A 16025-nucleotide genomic window follows, 5' to 3' on the forward strand; every position below is an offset into this window, starting at 1 on the left:
GGCGATCTCGAAATCGGAAGTCAGTAATCATACGCAATGGTCTATCGTTTCTCGACTTCCTATATCGATAACGAACTCAATACTGACTTTGTTCTGGCACGCCTTCTGAGAGAGCTTAATTGCCCGTTCTAACAACGCGCTCATCCGACACGCGTCGCCGCGTAATCGCCAGTTATTGGTCGATACGGCCAGATACGGTCGATACCTCTTACGTATGTTAATGGTACATTCCAGTCAAATAATCATCCAATGATTATCCAGAGTCTTATTATTGACTACTTCCAGGATACAAGAGCCAGACTACGAGATGTACGAAAATGGACCGTCAACGCCAGTACCACCAGGTCAACATCAACATCATCATCGCCATCATCATCACCACAACCATCACCATCATCATCAGGAATTGAGGATCGGTAGCAGAAATGGTGAGCATCCGTCATACCAGAACACGGCCTACACCGGAAGTGACGCCGAACCGGATGGGCCAACGCTGAGCAGTGCTCCCAGCAGTGCCTATTATAGCGATCTCAGCTCGAATTCGGCGAATCAGCAGATGCCGACAGCGACAGTACCGTCTGCAACAGCAACGACGACGACGACGACGATAACAACGACAACAAACTTGCACTTAAATCCACAGAATCTGGACACGCCGCAGTACAGACTAGCGGCAATCAACGAGAACACAGTGCCTTCGGATTATATTTAAGATATGATCTTTTCAAAACAAGTGACGAGAAGCTTGAAATAGACAATTATATCGACATGCGTTCGCTCTGTTTGTGAACGAGGAGAGTCTTTGCGTAGTATTTATAATTTAAATCGAGGAAATTGTCCTTGTAATAAAAAGTAGGAATGAACGGAGGTGAGATCAGTGGGGACGAAAGTGTGAAATTTTTCGTCACTGTCGTCGTGACTCGAAAGTTTCTTCAAGAAAGTGTTTTACGGTGCTCAGTTTTAAGTTTTGTCCGTACAAGAGGAATTGAAAAGATCACGTTTGATAAAAGTGTTGTTTAACCGGCGGATGTATCGGAGACCGGTTCCGAATAAAATGAATTTCTTGCTCAGTAACGCTCTACTTACTCCTTTGTCGCCACACTTTGTGGTCCTGTTAAGACAATCGACTTTCGAGACACGCGAATCGACGGATCAAGCGACGCGAATCGATCGGCATCGCGGCGCGTTCTCCTTTGCTTTTACGTGCTAATAAAATACTAGGTATTCAACGTCTTGATACTTTTTTAACATTGTAAGACAAGCGGAAGATAAACCGGTTGACAGGTAAGTGACCAGAGAAAATCGTGTCGATGGAATTAATACACAATTAGCATTATTTTCATGCACTATTTTCAAGAAATCAACAAAACACCTCCTCTCCGTTGGAGTAAAATCTCACTCCACTCTTAAAAAAAAAGTGAAAAATTTGCACTCTTGAATAAGAGTGGCAGATTTTCGCTTTTTTTTTAGAGTGAGATTCACTCCAAGAAAAGGAGTGGGATTTGTTTCTTTTAGAATGAATCTCACTCCAAAAAAAAAAGAGTGAAAATCTACCACTTCTATTTAACTTGTTTTCAATAATGGCAGCATTTTAACTCTTTTAATTTAGAAAGTATGATCTTGATAAAAATAATCGAATTACTAGCCATCATAACCGCAACTGAATGCACAATTACGTTCGTTATAATATTGATAAATTTATGTGTTCACTTTTGCCTAAGATGGCACTCGGATATTTTGAGTATCTTATAGTACCGGCTCAGGCGTGACGTTCGATTTCCACTCGGTAAACGTAAAGCAAAAACGTAATGATACCGCGCACGAAGAATCGCGCGTTGCGGTTTCCAATCAGTAATAACACGTTGAGATATAAATTGATGCCGCCCCGACGTTCCTGCGAAAGTCAACCAGTACTAGGCAAAAAAAAAATGGACCCCCATTATTTCTGCCACCGTTCATGTCAATCAGAGAAGGGGAAGCGAAATTTCAGACCTACATTATGTGAGTGATCGGCGGCAACGCATAAAACATCGTTCTGTTCAAATTACTGCAACTACATTGATGGGATAAGATTGCATATAGCAAAAGCAACCTTGCATTAAATTTGATAGTTCATGTAAGAAATAAAAATAACATGAATTGTAATGAATTGAAAATGAAGCTGGAAATTGGGAAATTGCGGTAAACAATTTCGACATTTTAAGGTAAGAAAAAAAAAATCGATTTTAAATTGACGACAAAGTTTCCGATTAACAAATATAAAGCAATAAGAAATAATGTGACTTGTATGTATTTTAACTGCTGCACAGAAGCAGACTTGGGCGCGTCCTACGCGAGATTCTAACGCATTAGAGGGTTAATTCGGAATCTAATCGGGTATTTTCATGAGTATGATTGTAGACATTACCGAGAGGAGAAGCCGCACGGCAGATTTGAAATGCCTACACGATAAGAATGAAATGAAGTCGTTTTGAAGAGCAGGTGCCCCGTAATTTGACGTTCGGGGTTGCCAGTCAGCCCTCGGCTACATCCGTTCGCGTTCTCTAAGCGTCCGCCGCCTCACCGTTCTCAGCCAGTATCCTTCCATGCTTGCCGCGCGCAAATGAGGTCTCGTTTTCACGTGCGTGCCTCGATTATGGAAAATTGCAGAATTCCGTGCCGTGAAGCCGGCGGATCATGCTCAGCAAAATACGTACGATATTCGCACGAAATATCTTGGTGAGCATTTTATTATATTATTTTCTGACTTTTATTCTATATACAAGGGATGGAATAAACATAGACAGCGCACAATACAGCGACCAATCACAGATGGTGTTTTTAATGGCTAAATTTAATGGACTGCTTGTTATATCTATATACTTCGTTGACTTCGTTGTCTGATTCGTGTGCTAAAGTAATCAGGATAACAAAAGTATTTCTTTTTTAGCGGGAAACGGAAGACACGCATTACGGCAAACGAAGTTAATGCTCACAATAAAATTGTCTTTACCTTGTCGTATAATAAATTGTGGGAAATATTTCTGGTAACACTGAATATAATAGCATACGAAATTCGTTCGAGAAATTGTATTCGCATATCACGTGAAGGATTATCGTTCAAGTACTAAATAGGTTTCGGTCTTGGCGATGTATCAGTTTCAATCGTTTATCGATTCCCGATCGACGGCGGAATTAATTCGTCTCGCTCGATTCGGCGGAGAATCGTTTAATCGTCGCCGACGTGTTCTCTTAATTACCTTTTCAAGCGAAGCCGATTGTTCCTCACGTCGAGACACGAACCCACGAAGACGCATTCTCTCGCTTCGCCTCGGGATTCTCCCGCGCGCGTTTCATTTACCTTTAACTCACCTGTGCTTACGCACACATATACATACAATCAACCGAACACTCTTTGAAACATATGAGAATACTCGCGTTCACCTAACGTGTCTCACTGTACGTACTATATATATATAAAAATAACTTTAGAACACTTGATTCTCCAAGTTTCTAGTTGCCACGCGCTCTGAGAAAAATGCGAATAAAGGAAATCCTACTATTGGAAATTGTGTTCTTCATAAAGAGCAATAAAGCTCGCTATCAAATAATTGATACAATGTGAATTTATTTTTGTTAGTTGAAAATGTGATTGTCTTATCATTTTTCATGTAATTCCTACAATAAACGAACACTCAAAGAAAGACATAATGATAGCAACTATAAATATAGATGATAATTATACAAGTTTTATTTGTGGAGTTAATTCACACAGTTGAATAAACTATTTTATAATTACTATAACTGTAAAATAGTTTATTCAACTTTTTTTTTATATGTATACATTGATTCTACATATGAAATTCTTATATTTGTCGCCTTTATAGTCGCTACCGTTGTTTTTCTCTAAGTAAATGACATGCCTCGTTCTAAATATTCCAATATTTTTTATTTTTCGGAGAGGAAGTTCTATAAATATCTATAATCTATAACTCGTTATCTCCGATTAATTAAAGAAACGAAACGTGTTGAACATTGCCCTTTAAAACTTTTTAAGACTGATTATTTTCAAAATGATCGCGAAACACATGAGAGTATCGAGATACATAGCCAGGAGGTATATGCAACGCGAGCATTCAACAATACAGACGCAACAATGCGTTCCTTCTGTGGATACGCTATAATTAATCGTGCCCTCGCGGCCACAATGGCGACAGGGAGAGTCTGAACGACTCTCGGTACTGCATTATAGCGCCAAAAAAAATATCTCGACCGCACTACGTTGGTGAGCCCGAATAATCCTTATCACGGCCGTGTTACGCGAGAACATATTATGAAATTCGTTTAATTAAAGCCCATCATTTCTCTTTGCGCGTTTTCTGCATCTGCATCTGCATCGCGCGCCGGAACTCCTAGGAGGCTCGCGTGTTTATGGATAATTTCAAGTCGTAATCTGGAAGACCGCTATTCGCATCTCTCATAATCTACGCGTCCAGGTAGATTAGCTCAACGATTAGCGTCATCGTGTCTCTACTTATCGTGGAAAATCTCCTAACGATATTGCTCTTCGTTATGATAAGATAGATGCGAAATCCGCAAACCACCGTGTGTTAATCTACCTCGCGTAATGTGAAAATATCAAGTCTCTTATATATGATACTTGCTATTTACCATCTGTACGATCACTTTAAACTTTAAATCGCGCGAGTACAAACCATCCTACACTGTAATAAATTATCAAACATTTTTTTTCCAGTTTTCCAGCTACTTCTGTTTATAGAGACATTCTATATCCGCAATCGCATTGAAGTTTAGATCAACTTTTTATGTAACCCATTAAAATTAATATTTTAAATTTTGTACAAGATATTAAAACGACAGAAGCATCAATTTTTTTATGAGACAATAAATAAATAAAAAGACTGAAGTTTTTCTATTATTATTAGTGATTAATAGTAGATGACATGATGACTTAGTGATAATAATATAATACAAATTAGAAGTTTTTTTGTGAACGATTATATTTCACAATTATTGCATTCTAAGTGTCTATTAAGTAGTGTTATGTAATCATCAAATTTACATCAAGAAATGTTCACGAATAAAGATCAGGTTTCAATGCAAAAAATGAAAGTACAAAATAATGATCACATATAATACCGCATATAACCGGCTTAACTTCGCTTCGCGCGTTTAAGCAAGAAGAACGCATGTCGTTCGAAAAACGCACACGCAGAATTTCCGAGGAGATTTTCGAGCCGATCGATCGACGTCGCTTAACGATCGTGGGAATTCACGCGACTGAATTCTTGCAAATTTCTCTCGAGCCGGGCTCCCTTTTACAATGTCTTTTCGTATTAGGATAGCTCGCACGGGATTCAACGGACATCTCAGAACGATCATAAGGATGGCCCTGGGCCCGCCCTGGTCGAACGTACCGCATGTTCGGACCATGGGATATATAAATTATACATGTAAATATACGAGCGGCCGGCTCGAGAGATCGAACTGTGAGATATCGAGAGATGTGTTGGCGATTCCCGCATCTTCTCTCCCTTCATAGATCCCTCCCTGCCCCTCAAACCTGAGTTCGCACACATATGCGCAGGCAAAAATTCACGCACTACATGTCGAATGTTTCTGTCGTTCTTCGCGAATCGCGGCATATTACTTTTATCCTACGCATGATGTCGATTTCAATTATGAATTGCAAAGATCTTAAGAATTCTACGAATTGGAACATACACGCACATTTTATCTTCTTTCATAAAAAAAAAATTAGCACAAACAGAATCAATGATATAAAAGTATCTCTCCTATCGATAAGCTATAAATAAGTTCAATTAAATCATTATTTTCTCAGATTGAATACATGTAGAAAAGAAAACTTAATCAATTTTACACTTTTGTTATTCATTTTGCAATCTTCATTTTTAATATGCAATGATTGAATATTTTTCACTTTTTTCGTTTTTATTAATTTTATGCTCTAACAATAAGAATAGAATTGCATGAAGTCATGTTTAATTTTTTAATTGTATATTAAAATGTGAAATCAGCTTTATTAAAATCAAAGAATATATCTTTTATGCAGATAATGAGTAAAATTAGTATTGAATATAATTCAACAACTATGAATAACTATGGAAATCATATGTGTTGTTATTTAACTACAAATGTCATTTGTTCCTTATTTTACGTAGAAATAATATACTTGTGATTCTGAAAATAATATAAGCGAATGCAGAAATATCAAAAGATAATTTTTTTCTTTTTAAAATCATAATCATGCAAATCGGCAAATATATTAGGATATTAGACTATCAAAAATCGGAATTAATTAAAACACTTTTACATCAATAATAAATTATCAATGTTTCATATAAAAATAAAAGAAATCTTTTTGTCGCTGGTTCTTTAAAAGAATTTACTTAATTCCGCGAAATTTCATCATAAAAATGTTGCATTCTTGCAAACTTGAACCAATGCGAAATATGAAATTTCATCATAGAGCTTATATAGATCTAACGCGAGCGTCCTTGTATTGTCAACCTATGACCTCTATAATCGCTCTAGTTTTATAATTATTCTTCTCAACGATATATTTTAAAGATCGCGATAAAGCATTGCACTGCAATATTGCCGATCTTGACCGCGATCATTGATCCGTGCTATTAATTATTAGTTACCGCTAGCAATTCATTCCACGCGCATGCACGTATTGCAAGTGCCTTATGTCGCAGCAAAGCCTGATTATGCACATATCTAGTTGTACTTTGAACACAGTCAATTTGAATATGTCAACATATCGAACGAGTCACTGTGCGTCTTATGTCATAATTGCGAGACTTTAGGTATGAATGATGTGTAAGGGAAGTCGTTGATGACTTTAATTTAATGAATAATTATTCAGTCAGCAAACACGCGCGAAAGTTGCAACGATTTCTTACGTAACGTATTGATGTAACGAATGCATGTATCTTATGTTAAATATTTTTACAGCTCCTGTAAATTTTATTAAATTCACAGGATTGTATATATACATATTGTAAATTATACGCATAATTAAATTAGACATCCCGCCATACGTGGCGGCAATCAATTGTATTAATATTAAGTAGTGCGAGCAAAGTACCGGCCGCAATGAGATCCAATTGTGTAAAAATGATTAACCACTGAAAAATTTGAACCAAAAATCTATTTCTGCAAACAAGTATCTAAGAAATATCACTTTGAAATTTCATTAACATAATGACATGAAAAGAAATAATTTCATATTTCAATATACAAATATATCGCGGAAAAATTTTATATAATCGACCGGTACATTTTCCATGTGCGCTATACAAACGTTCCTGCGATTATTGTACAAATTATCGACATCGTGTATTGTGTAACATTTCAACACGTCATCCAGAAAACATGAGAATTAGAAAAGAATGTTATTATATCTTATCTCATAATTTCAAGTGTGAAAATATGTGTGAAAATATGTTAAAGCGAAAGTAAAATATTTTGTAACTAGCGACGAATTAATTTAGTTGGTACTCAACGAAATAGAATTTATTATAATCGTCATTGCCCATAAGGATACATATGAAATTTACATAATACATTCAATTTTATAAATTAATTTTTATACTTTTTATATATTATTTATTTTTTGATAATATTTTCTTTTGAATTTTGAACGTTAAAAAATTTTTTATACTATTATTTACTATTTATATTGCAATAAAATTTACTCTTCGAAAAATAAATAATTCAATAAGGAAAATTATCACAAAATTTTTCGTTCAATAATTCATTTTAAAATAATATACGAAAATGCGTTAACATTCTTTATTTCATATATATCCTATTAATAACAGAATATTCAACGTTTCTTGCCTGAGAAAAAAATCACGACGAAAGAAGATGTAGTGTCGTGAAATTTTATATATTGTGATAAAACTTGCCGATAAGTAGATACCCTATATGCGATCGGATTATAGTTCGCGTATCGGATACTTCCGAAAAAAGTCAGTACATATGTCAGTAAAATATAAGCAAAGCGATATCACTGGTAGAAATCTAGTATCGATGAAAGGAAGATACATAGTGAATAAATTAATAATTAAATGGATTTTCTCCTTTTTTCGCGATGTTATAGGTATCAATCGAATTCTAATTTTACACGAGAAGAGACTACTCATAATCCTTGGAGATGAAATATGGAAATATAAATATTGTTCCGATTGCTTATTCATGCACTGACGAAGGCATATGCCGGCAATCACCCGCAGGCAGAAATTTCAAACCAGTGTCTCATATACATACATATGTGTAATAACTTTCTTTCATCTCCGCTAAAATCTGCCATACTAACAAAATCATTAGATTTTGTTGGAAAAAAAAATGCGATCATTTTCTTGCAATTAAATTGCAAATGATAATAATTTTCAATGTCTTTTCGAGGGTCCGTCCCAATGTATTATAAATTACGTATTTAGCACAAATTGTATATAAGATGTAAATGTAAAAAAACGCACTATTTTATTATTGTATATATTGTAATCTAAGATTATAATCGAGATTGTAATCTTCGAAATTTGGAATTGTACAGCACAAATAAAGAAATATTTCAGGATACGTGTATTTACTTTTTTTCCTAGCATAATCTGTTTCCTAGTAATGAAAGATATTGATTAAGAGAGATGTAAATACAATAAATGAGAAATTCAAATGCTAAAAATTTTAAGAGAGAAAAATAGAGAGAGAGAGAGAGAGAGAGAGAGAGAGAGAGAAAGTAAGACAAATCACAATGTTTTACATATATATATATATATATATCAAGATATTTTTTAATAATTTCTGCAAGAAATTATATCACTTTGTCAATTGTAATATTACTTAATCAATTACTTATTATCCAGTTAACTAAAATAAAAATAATATAACATCACAATTATTTCGTATACTCAATAATATGTATACATAAATGTTATGTATTTGTATTACATTTACATCAATAATTGACAAAGTGATATAATTTCTTGTAGAAATTAATTGATGTTATGTCTTAATTTGTGTCAACTAGTTACATTATTTTTTAAATTAATAAATTTAAAAAATTGTTTCTACGAATTAAATATATATCTACAAAAATGTAGGAAAAAATGCATTTCATTGCATAATAATTAAAATATACATAATATAATTATTATTACACTTATTCGTCTGTATATATATCTCGAAATTTATTATTATATTTGTCTTATAAATAAATTATCCTGGCTAATATGACGTGGAAGTTGATCGCAATCACAATCACTATGTTACTATACATATTTAAAAATTATCACGTATATATAATTACTATATATTTAAAAATATCTCTCGTGTCTCAATTAACTCTATGTAACCAATCTGGAAAATAACCGGCAATCGAGCAATATTACGATCGCACGAATTTCATTTGAGAGATTGTCGCCCATTTGTATTACACGTGATAATATTGTATCCACGCAATATTTATCTGCCAATATTTCTCTCGATATCATTCGAGCTAATCTGATATCAAAAATGCTAGTAAAATTCGAAGTACAGTAAATTGTTGCAGGATTGTTAAATTAATGTTATTGTAAAAAGGATAGTTAAAAGTTTACGTGAGATATACCTCGCATACTTGGCGACGATTGTGGATATACTTTCCAGCATCGAGAGCATAATAATAGCGAGTAATAATGAGATGTAAGATTTGTTGTCGTTGCCACGAACATTCGCGAGACATTCCCAATGATACTTCGTAACACTCCGCAACACTCATGGCTCCCGCACACAAACACGGCGTAATGCTTGTCGCACGGTAGAAATTGACGCGAGAGACAATCAGTTTATCGCTTTTCCATAAAAGCGAAAGAACGATCACATCTACTGCGTTAACTTTCGCCGCACGGCAAGTTTTACCGCGTTCTATCTGCGAGAACCATCACTTTTAAAACTATAACGATCGCGAAAAATGTTTAAACATTCCGTGAATCCGCCATATATTGCGCACCAGTGCCACCAGTGGTGCGAATCCACTTCACTTGCAGCACGCGGACAGCGTCATCTGTCGGCGGTCTGGCGAACTGGTAGAACCGCGAGTTTTGTAGTCTTTTGTACTGCTCTTTGCTCTCTCTCTCTCATTTCTCATTCTCCCATGTGCTTGAGAAGATTGTATTGAGGTTATGTTCTATTCATGTTATAAAATAAATTAATTTCTATATAAATATATATATCTTTTTAAATAATTGTTCCCATTAATTAATATTAATTAAATAAAAAATATATTAAATATATTAAATTAATTAATAAATGTGTTAGTGAAAATTTAACAATGTCTATATTTATTATATAGTATTCATCAATTATTTATTTATACCATGCATGTGAGAAGCTAACAGGGAAAAAGGAAGACCATAAATTATAGTAAAACAATGAAATTTTTCACTGATTCCATAGCACGTTGTGCTGCACGAATCGGTACATTAAGTGGATTTGAAAGGTTGCCAAATATTTCTTTTGAAACACCTTTACTTCTTATTTATACAAAGGTATGAAATAAAAAATTTTTCTGTCTTATAATTATCGTTTTTTTTTACAACATAAAGCATACAACAAAAATTTATCTGTTTTAATTTACGACATAATTTTTAGGGTGGTAGTGTACCACATTTGACAAAGGATGTCTTTAAAACTCTAACAACGGAAGAGCAGCTATTAATTGTCTCGCTTCCTTCAACCATGTTAATGACTGATGTTATCAAAGAACTAGACACTTCTTTTGCTGATTTTGTTAGTATGAAGGTATGGCAGAAACAAAATTATTGGATTAACAATATGCATTGAAGTTTTGTTATACTGGTTATTAAAGAATTTGATTGCAGGAATATATAAATTTTTTATCAATACATGATCCTGCTTATACTACCAACTCTGGCTTTCATCAGTCAGATACTATTTCTGTCTGGTCCAGAACAGGAAGAATTGTTGTTTCGGCTAAGAAATATATGGAAATTGTGCAAGCGTATAAACCAGATCTGTATGTTGCTCTATGTGATGGAGATACAAATATTAATAGCCGTGCGAAACGAATATCAAAGGCAGTACTTCGAAGTAAAACTTTATTAGAACAATGTTTAGATATCCATTTACAATCGGATATTTTGAAATCGAAAGGAATATTAGGACCAGTGGAGGGTGGTTATAACTTGCAAGCTAGGAAAGAATCCATAGATTATCTAAAAGATAAGCCTTTGGCAGGATTTGTGATAGATGGATTACATAATAATGGGCCAGATGTACAGAATATTTCATCGGAACAAATTAAACAAGTAGTACAATATACCATCGTAAGTACATTTTTAATTTAAAAAGTTATATGACTTATATGATTCAAAGTATTTTAATATGCTGCAATTATGTTAATTTTATAGAATTTATTACCTATCGATAAAATGAGAATATCAATGGGTTGTTGGAATCCAGCTATTGTATTGGATCTCATTGAATTAGGAGTAGACGTGTTTGATTCATCCTATCCTTACGTAATTACTGAGCAATCACAGGCTTTAACTTTCTTGTGTGATCATGATACTTGTGAGAATAATCAACATGCAATGTCGATAGCAGAAAAGAGGTAAGATAAAAATATTTCAAGTAAACATATAATATAAAAATATATAAACATAATAATTAAATAATACATAATTTCGCACATTTTTTTTCCTAGATATGCAGACGATTTCTCTCCTATTTGTAAAAAATGCAAGTGTCTTACGTGTCAAAATCATACAAGAGCATATATCCATCATTTGCATCATACCAAAGAAATGCTTGCTTTAGTACTTTTAATGATGTACGTATTTATAAATTATGATTTAATCACTCTCATATATGATCAATTAACAATTAATGATGATTTCAGACACAATACTCATTATTACCTACAATTCTTCAACCTTATTCGCGATAGTATAAAAAATGGAACATTCAATCAACTTCAAACAAAAATTCGTCTAAAATATGCAACTGTCAACTCTGAATCTGCTAAATCTATTACTGTATGAGCATTATTTTTAATAAATTATTTTTTACCTTATATTCTTTGCATTGTATTTTATTTGGAAAAATTTTTTGGATTATTCGGGCAGAAAATTTGGATCGAGATAATTATAGGAAGAATCACTAAAATTTTGTGGAAAATAATCTAAGTCATAACTTCTAGTACATAGTGGTGGTTTTATGGGAATTAATCTATGGGATGGATCGTGTAAGGGATTTTCTGCCTTCAATTGTGCTATTGCACAATCACCACATAGATCAATTCCGCTATGACATTCTGCACAATGCCACCTGGTACCCTTTAAAGGTTCCTCACCACACACTGTACACTGTAGGAAAATATCGTTGATAAGCAATAATAATTAAATCATTAAGCAATAATAAATAATTTACATGTACAATTAACTGTATGTTAAAAGAATACGTACTTTGTATCCAACATGTTTGTACACAGGAGAGTCTTGTGCCTTTTCAACTTTCACTTGCCGCAATAAATTTAGCTGTCTTATCTCAGGACTATCATCACTTCCTCCATTCAGTATATCATCCTCCTGAAAAATAATATTGATATTGAAGTAACTTTTTTTAATATCTAATATTTTATATAAAGCAATAATGTGCACAGTGCTTACAGATTCCTCTGCTACGGGCTGTTCTTTACTTTCATCTGATGTATTAAAGGTAATATCTTGATGTGGGAAGAAAGTTGAACGTTTAAATAAGAACTGATTATTACGCTTATGAATTAAATTTTTCTTGACATCCACTTTTAGCTTAGGTCCTCTGCCAGGTATGGGCAAACCTGCCCTCAAAAGCTTAATAAAGTACTTTTGAACTCTGCTGGATACTTGCTTAGCCGTTCGATTCCCTATAAAAAGAAGCAGTTGTAGTATCTTGCTTGCAACATAAGTTATCACTATTCTATAATTACGTAAGCATAGATGTAACTGTGGTTGTAGTTGTAAGAATATAAGGAGGAAACTGTGATTCGTTAATTCTTACAATAAGCACTTACAGGCTTATATAATTGTAGAACGAGTTTTATACCTAATGCATTTGCTATCTTGGTCCAACGTCTCATTTCTATTTCCTCTGGTGGATATTCAACTAAAAGTTCCTCGAGTCGCTTTTGTTCATCCACTGTCCATAATTGATTGAAAGTTTCAGATTTACTTTCATCGAAGGCACGACCTCTGACTAAGATCTGTAAAATGAAATGACGAAATAGTTTCTTTCCAAACATACACTTATAACATTGATACATACCTTATCATTTTCCTGTTCAGTTTTTGGTTGTATCCGAGGTAACACATGTCCATGTCGAGTTTGCGGCCTCATACGTCCATCTGGTAATGCAATGCTGTATTGCGACCAGTCAATATAAGGAATCTCTGGGATCTTCTGCAGACCAGGTAGTTCTGGAAGATCACCGTTTTGCAACTGCGCCACGAACGATATAGGATCCTTAAGTGCTTGGGCACGTACGGACATAAGCTTGTCCAAATCTTTTATGGCTTGGACTCTCTGAGCCTCAAGGATAACTATCGTTTTCAGGAAAGCGGTGTAATCTTTGTTACCTTTCAGTGCCAAGTGATCGGATTCGAAGTAGAATTCGTTCTGTTCTTCATTTGATGAGTCATTCGTAACCTTCACTGTCTCGTCATTCATTTTTTATTTATTCGAATTTGTAATAAACAGATACCGCAGAGATACCGCATGAAATACTTGTCGTACAGATCTATAGAACTATAGACTTCTTTTTTCCGCATTCAAACAATATTGCACGACACACGCGCCGATTATAACTTAACCTCGCCTAACTTAACATTACTCCCGAAGTGTCCCGAAGTATCCCGAAGTCTGATTCCAACTCCTCGACTATTCCCGAGATCGTAGTGATCATAATTTGTAGTTGACGAATATTTTTTGGATTAGCTAAAGAGAAAATGTTTCTAATTCCGTTCTAATTAGACGGCGATCTATCGAAAACTTTTTAATATATAAAAAATATAAATTTGAATATAATAAAACAAATATTGATTTAAACGGAAACGTTTCGCGAAATATATAAACTTCTACAAATTATTTTTTATTTCATAATAAAATTAGATAAAAATCAGAAGTATTTTTATATTAGTATTGTTTTAATAATATTACTTTTAATTATTATATAATTAAATTATTATATTGTTATTATAATAAGTTAATTTAATATTATTAAAATTTTATTTCTGCTTTAATTTGCGATATTCAATTTAATTCAATTTATATTGATGCACACATTGTGTAAAGTAGATAATGCGAAAAAAAATATTTTTAAAATAATTTTAATAAATCTTTTCTCTTATATAAAGAATGCAAGAATTATATCATATATAAATTATCGCTATCAAATGCGACTGATACAACATGGCACAATTAAGTATAAATATCCTCGTCAATCACACACGATGTATTTAATATCTTCTGTATCAAGATTCAATTGATGTTTATCAAATTATTGTCTTAAACGAGTACATTTCAAGGAAATTGAGATAATTACACCGAGACTGAAAAATAATTTTGTAGAATTTAGATCAATAGAATAATAATTAAACAATAAAGTATTTAGTTCCGTGATGTACGTAATATTAATATTTATATAAAATTGCATAGAAAATGTAAATAATGTAAAGATAACTATGTATAGGATGTAGTAATAGTCCTAACATTATCAGACAAAATGATTATTCACTTAAAATAATAGCTCTATCTAACAATATGAAGTAATCTCGTATATTACCTACTTCCATTCTTTCTGTATAATTCTGCTCTGTAGGAATTATACAGAATTAAACAGAAAAGTACAACAGTTACCAATAATTTCTACAGTCAAATCACATTATTTTATAAAAATGCATTTAAGAAATATATACATCAACAATTTTATCAATGTTGTAAATACATTTCTCTTTAAAAAATTTATGCACTTAGTAACAGCATATTTATTAATTTTTAATACAAAACAACTTGACACAAATTGTCAGCAAAAAATATCAGTCATAACAAATTATTTATTCAACCAAACGTTAAAGTATGAGGAATCATTTTGCTTTAGTCGACAAAAAGTATGTTATATTAAGATGTGTTATTTTGCTGAGTGTTATTATGCAAATATTTAAGCTATGTTTTAATATACACTGCTAATACTAAAAATCTACAGGATTATTCATTTTAACCTTATCACGTAAAAATTTTGGAAATATAGAATTTTTCCAAGAAATATTCCAAATAAAAATTTTATGATATACAAGGTGACGTACAACGGGTTTTGTTTGGAATTTTTTTTTTAAGGTAAAATTGCATATTTTCAAAAAATGTTGCTCTATTAATATTAAAATAAATTATCCTGTACAACATCATTTGTAATAATATAGAGATGTAAAAAAAAAACAGTATTTTTGACTTCAGAGAAAAGTATCAACTAAAAAACTAGTTTTTTTAATTGTAAATAATAATATTTTTGACAAAATTACATAAAATTCATGAGAAAATGTATAGTTATTTCAATATAACTATTTGAACGACAGATATTTTAAAATATTATTTGTATTAATAACAGTATGGAACACTTATTTAACTTTTAAAATTGAAGTACAGTATAAAATATCATTCAAATAATAGTAAGGTATATTTATAGTCCTCGACATTATACTATATTAATCATTATACTATATTTTAACTTTTGTAACTATTTCCACACAGAAACTTATCTTACGGATAAGTGCAAAAACTAAATTCTGAAACAATAGTACAACATCGAAATCGTGAAATCGTTTTAAAAAAAATATCGGAGTAAAAAACTATCAAAGCCGATGGAAAAAAATCCATTATTTCCTGAGTTCTTTAGCTTAAAATTCTAAAATTTTTCCATCATTTACATCTCTAAATATAAACTTATAATAATGTGCATAGATTTT

The 16025-nt window shown here is 32.6% G+C and overlaps 4 protein-coding genes across 10 annotated transcripts in view; 2 read left to right on the plus strand and 2 right to left on the minus strand.

Annotated features, from left to right (window-relative positions):
- LOC105152913 (uncharacterized) overlaps positions 1-8608 on the plus strand; it is an 86342-nt gene extending 77734 nt beyond the window's left edge. Inside the window, exon 7 of the mRNA XM_011067464.2 lies at positions 286-8608. Coding sequence (XP_011065766.1) covers positions 286-712 — 427 coding nt within the window. The 3' untranslated portion in view covers positions 713-8608. The remainder of the gene's footprint in view (positions 1-285) is intronic.
- LOC105152920 (L-lactate dehydrogenase) overlaps positions 1-10013 on the minus strand; it is a 171818-nt gene extending 161805 nt beyond the window's left edge. For all 4 annotated transcript variants that reach the window (XM_087413708.1, XM_087413707.1, XM_087413709.1 and 1 more), the window contains exon 1: positions 9638-10013. The gene's annotated coding sequence lies outside the window, so the exon portion shown is untranslated. The remainder of the gene's footprint in view (positions 1-9637) is intronic.
- A 79-nt stretch (positions 10014-10092) lies between these two features.
- Positions 10093-12103, plus strand: LOC105152916 (queuine tRNA-ribosyltransferase accessory subunit 2). Of its 3 annotated transcripts, XM_011067467.2 has the most exons (7): positions 10093-10187; positions 10361-10556; positions 10660-10809; positions 10890-11354; positions 11439-11641; positions 11735-11860; positions 11930-12103. In XM_011067467.2, the coding sequence occupies exons 2-7, from the start codon at positions 10440-10442 to the stop codon at positions 12069-12071; spliced, it is 1203 nt and encodes a 400-aa protein (XP_011065769.1). In that variant the 5' UTR covers positions 10093-10187; positions 10361-10439; the 3' UTR covers positions 12072-12103. The 3 variants fall into 3 exon arrangements, with proteins under 3 accessions (XP_011065769.1, XP_087269830.1, XP_087269831.1); XM_087413704.1 differs by having other exon boundaries at positions 11735-12103; XM_087413705.1 differs by having other exon boundaries at positions 10143-10556; positions 11735-12103.
- Positions 12007-13928, minus strand: LOC105152914 (Ada2a-containing complex component 1). Of its 2 annotated transcripts, XM_011067466.2 has the most exons (6): positions 13644-13927; positions 13333-13484; positions 13114-13270; positions 12699-12934; positions 12495-12617; positions 12007-12395 (listed from the first exon to the last, which is right to left on the minus strand). In XM_011067466.2, exons 1-6 carry the CDS (start codon positions 13732-13734, stop codon positions 12144-12146), a joined length of 1011 nt encoding a protein of 336 aa, XP_011065768.1. In that variant the 5' UTR covers positions 13735-13927; the 3' UTR covers positions 12007-12143. The 2 variants fall into 2 exon arrangements, with proteins under 2 accessions (XP_011065768.1, XP_011065767.1); XM_011067465.2 differs by having other exon boundaries at positions 13333-13928.
- Between the last annotated feature and the right edge of the window lie 2097 nt (positions 13929-16025).

The sequence above is a fragment of the Acromyrmex echinatior genome, chromosome 15 (assembly GCF_024713525.1).
Source record: "Acromyrmex echinatior isolate Ae372 chromosome 15, ASM2471352v2, whole genome shotgun sequence".
In the NCBI taxonomy this organism is placed as follows: Eukaryota; Metazoa; Arthropoda; class Insecta; order Hymenoptera; family Formicidae; genus Acromyrmex; species Acromyrmex echinatior.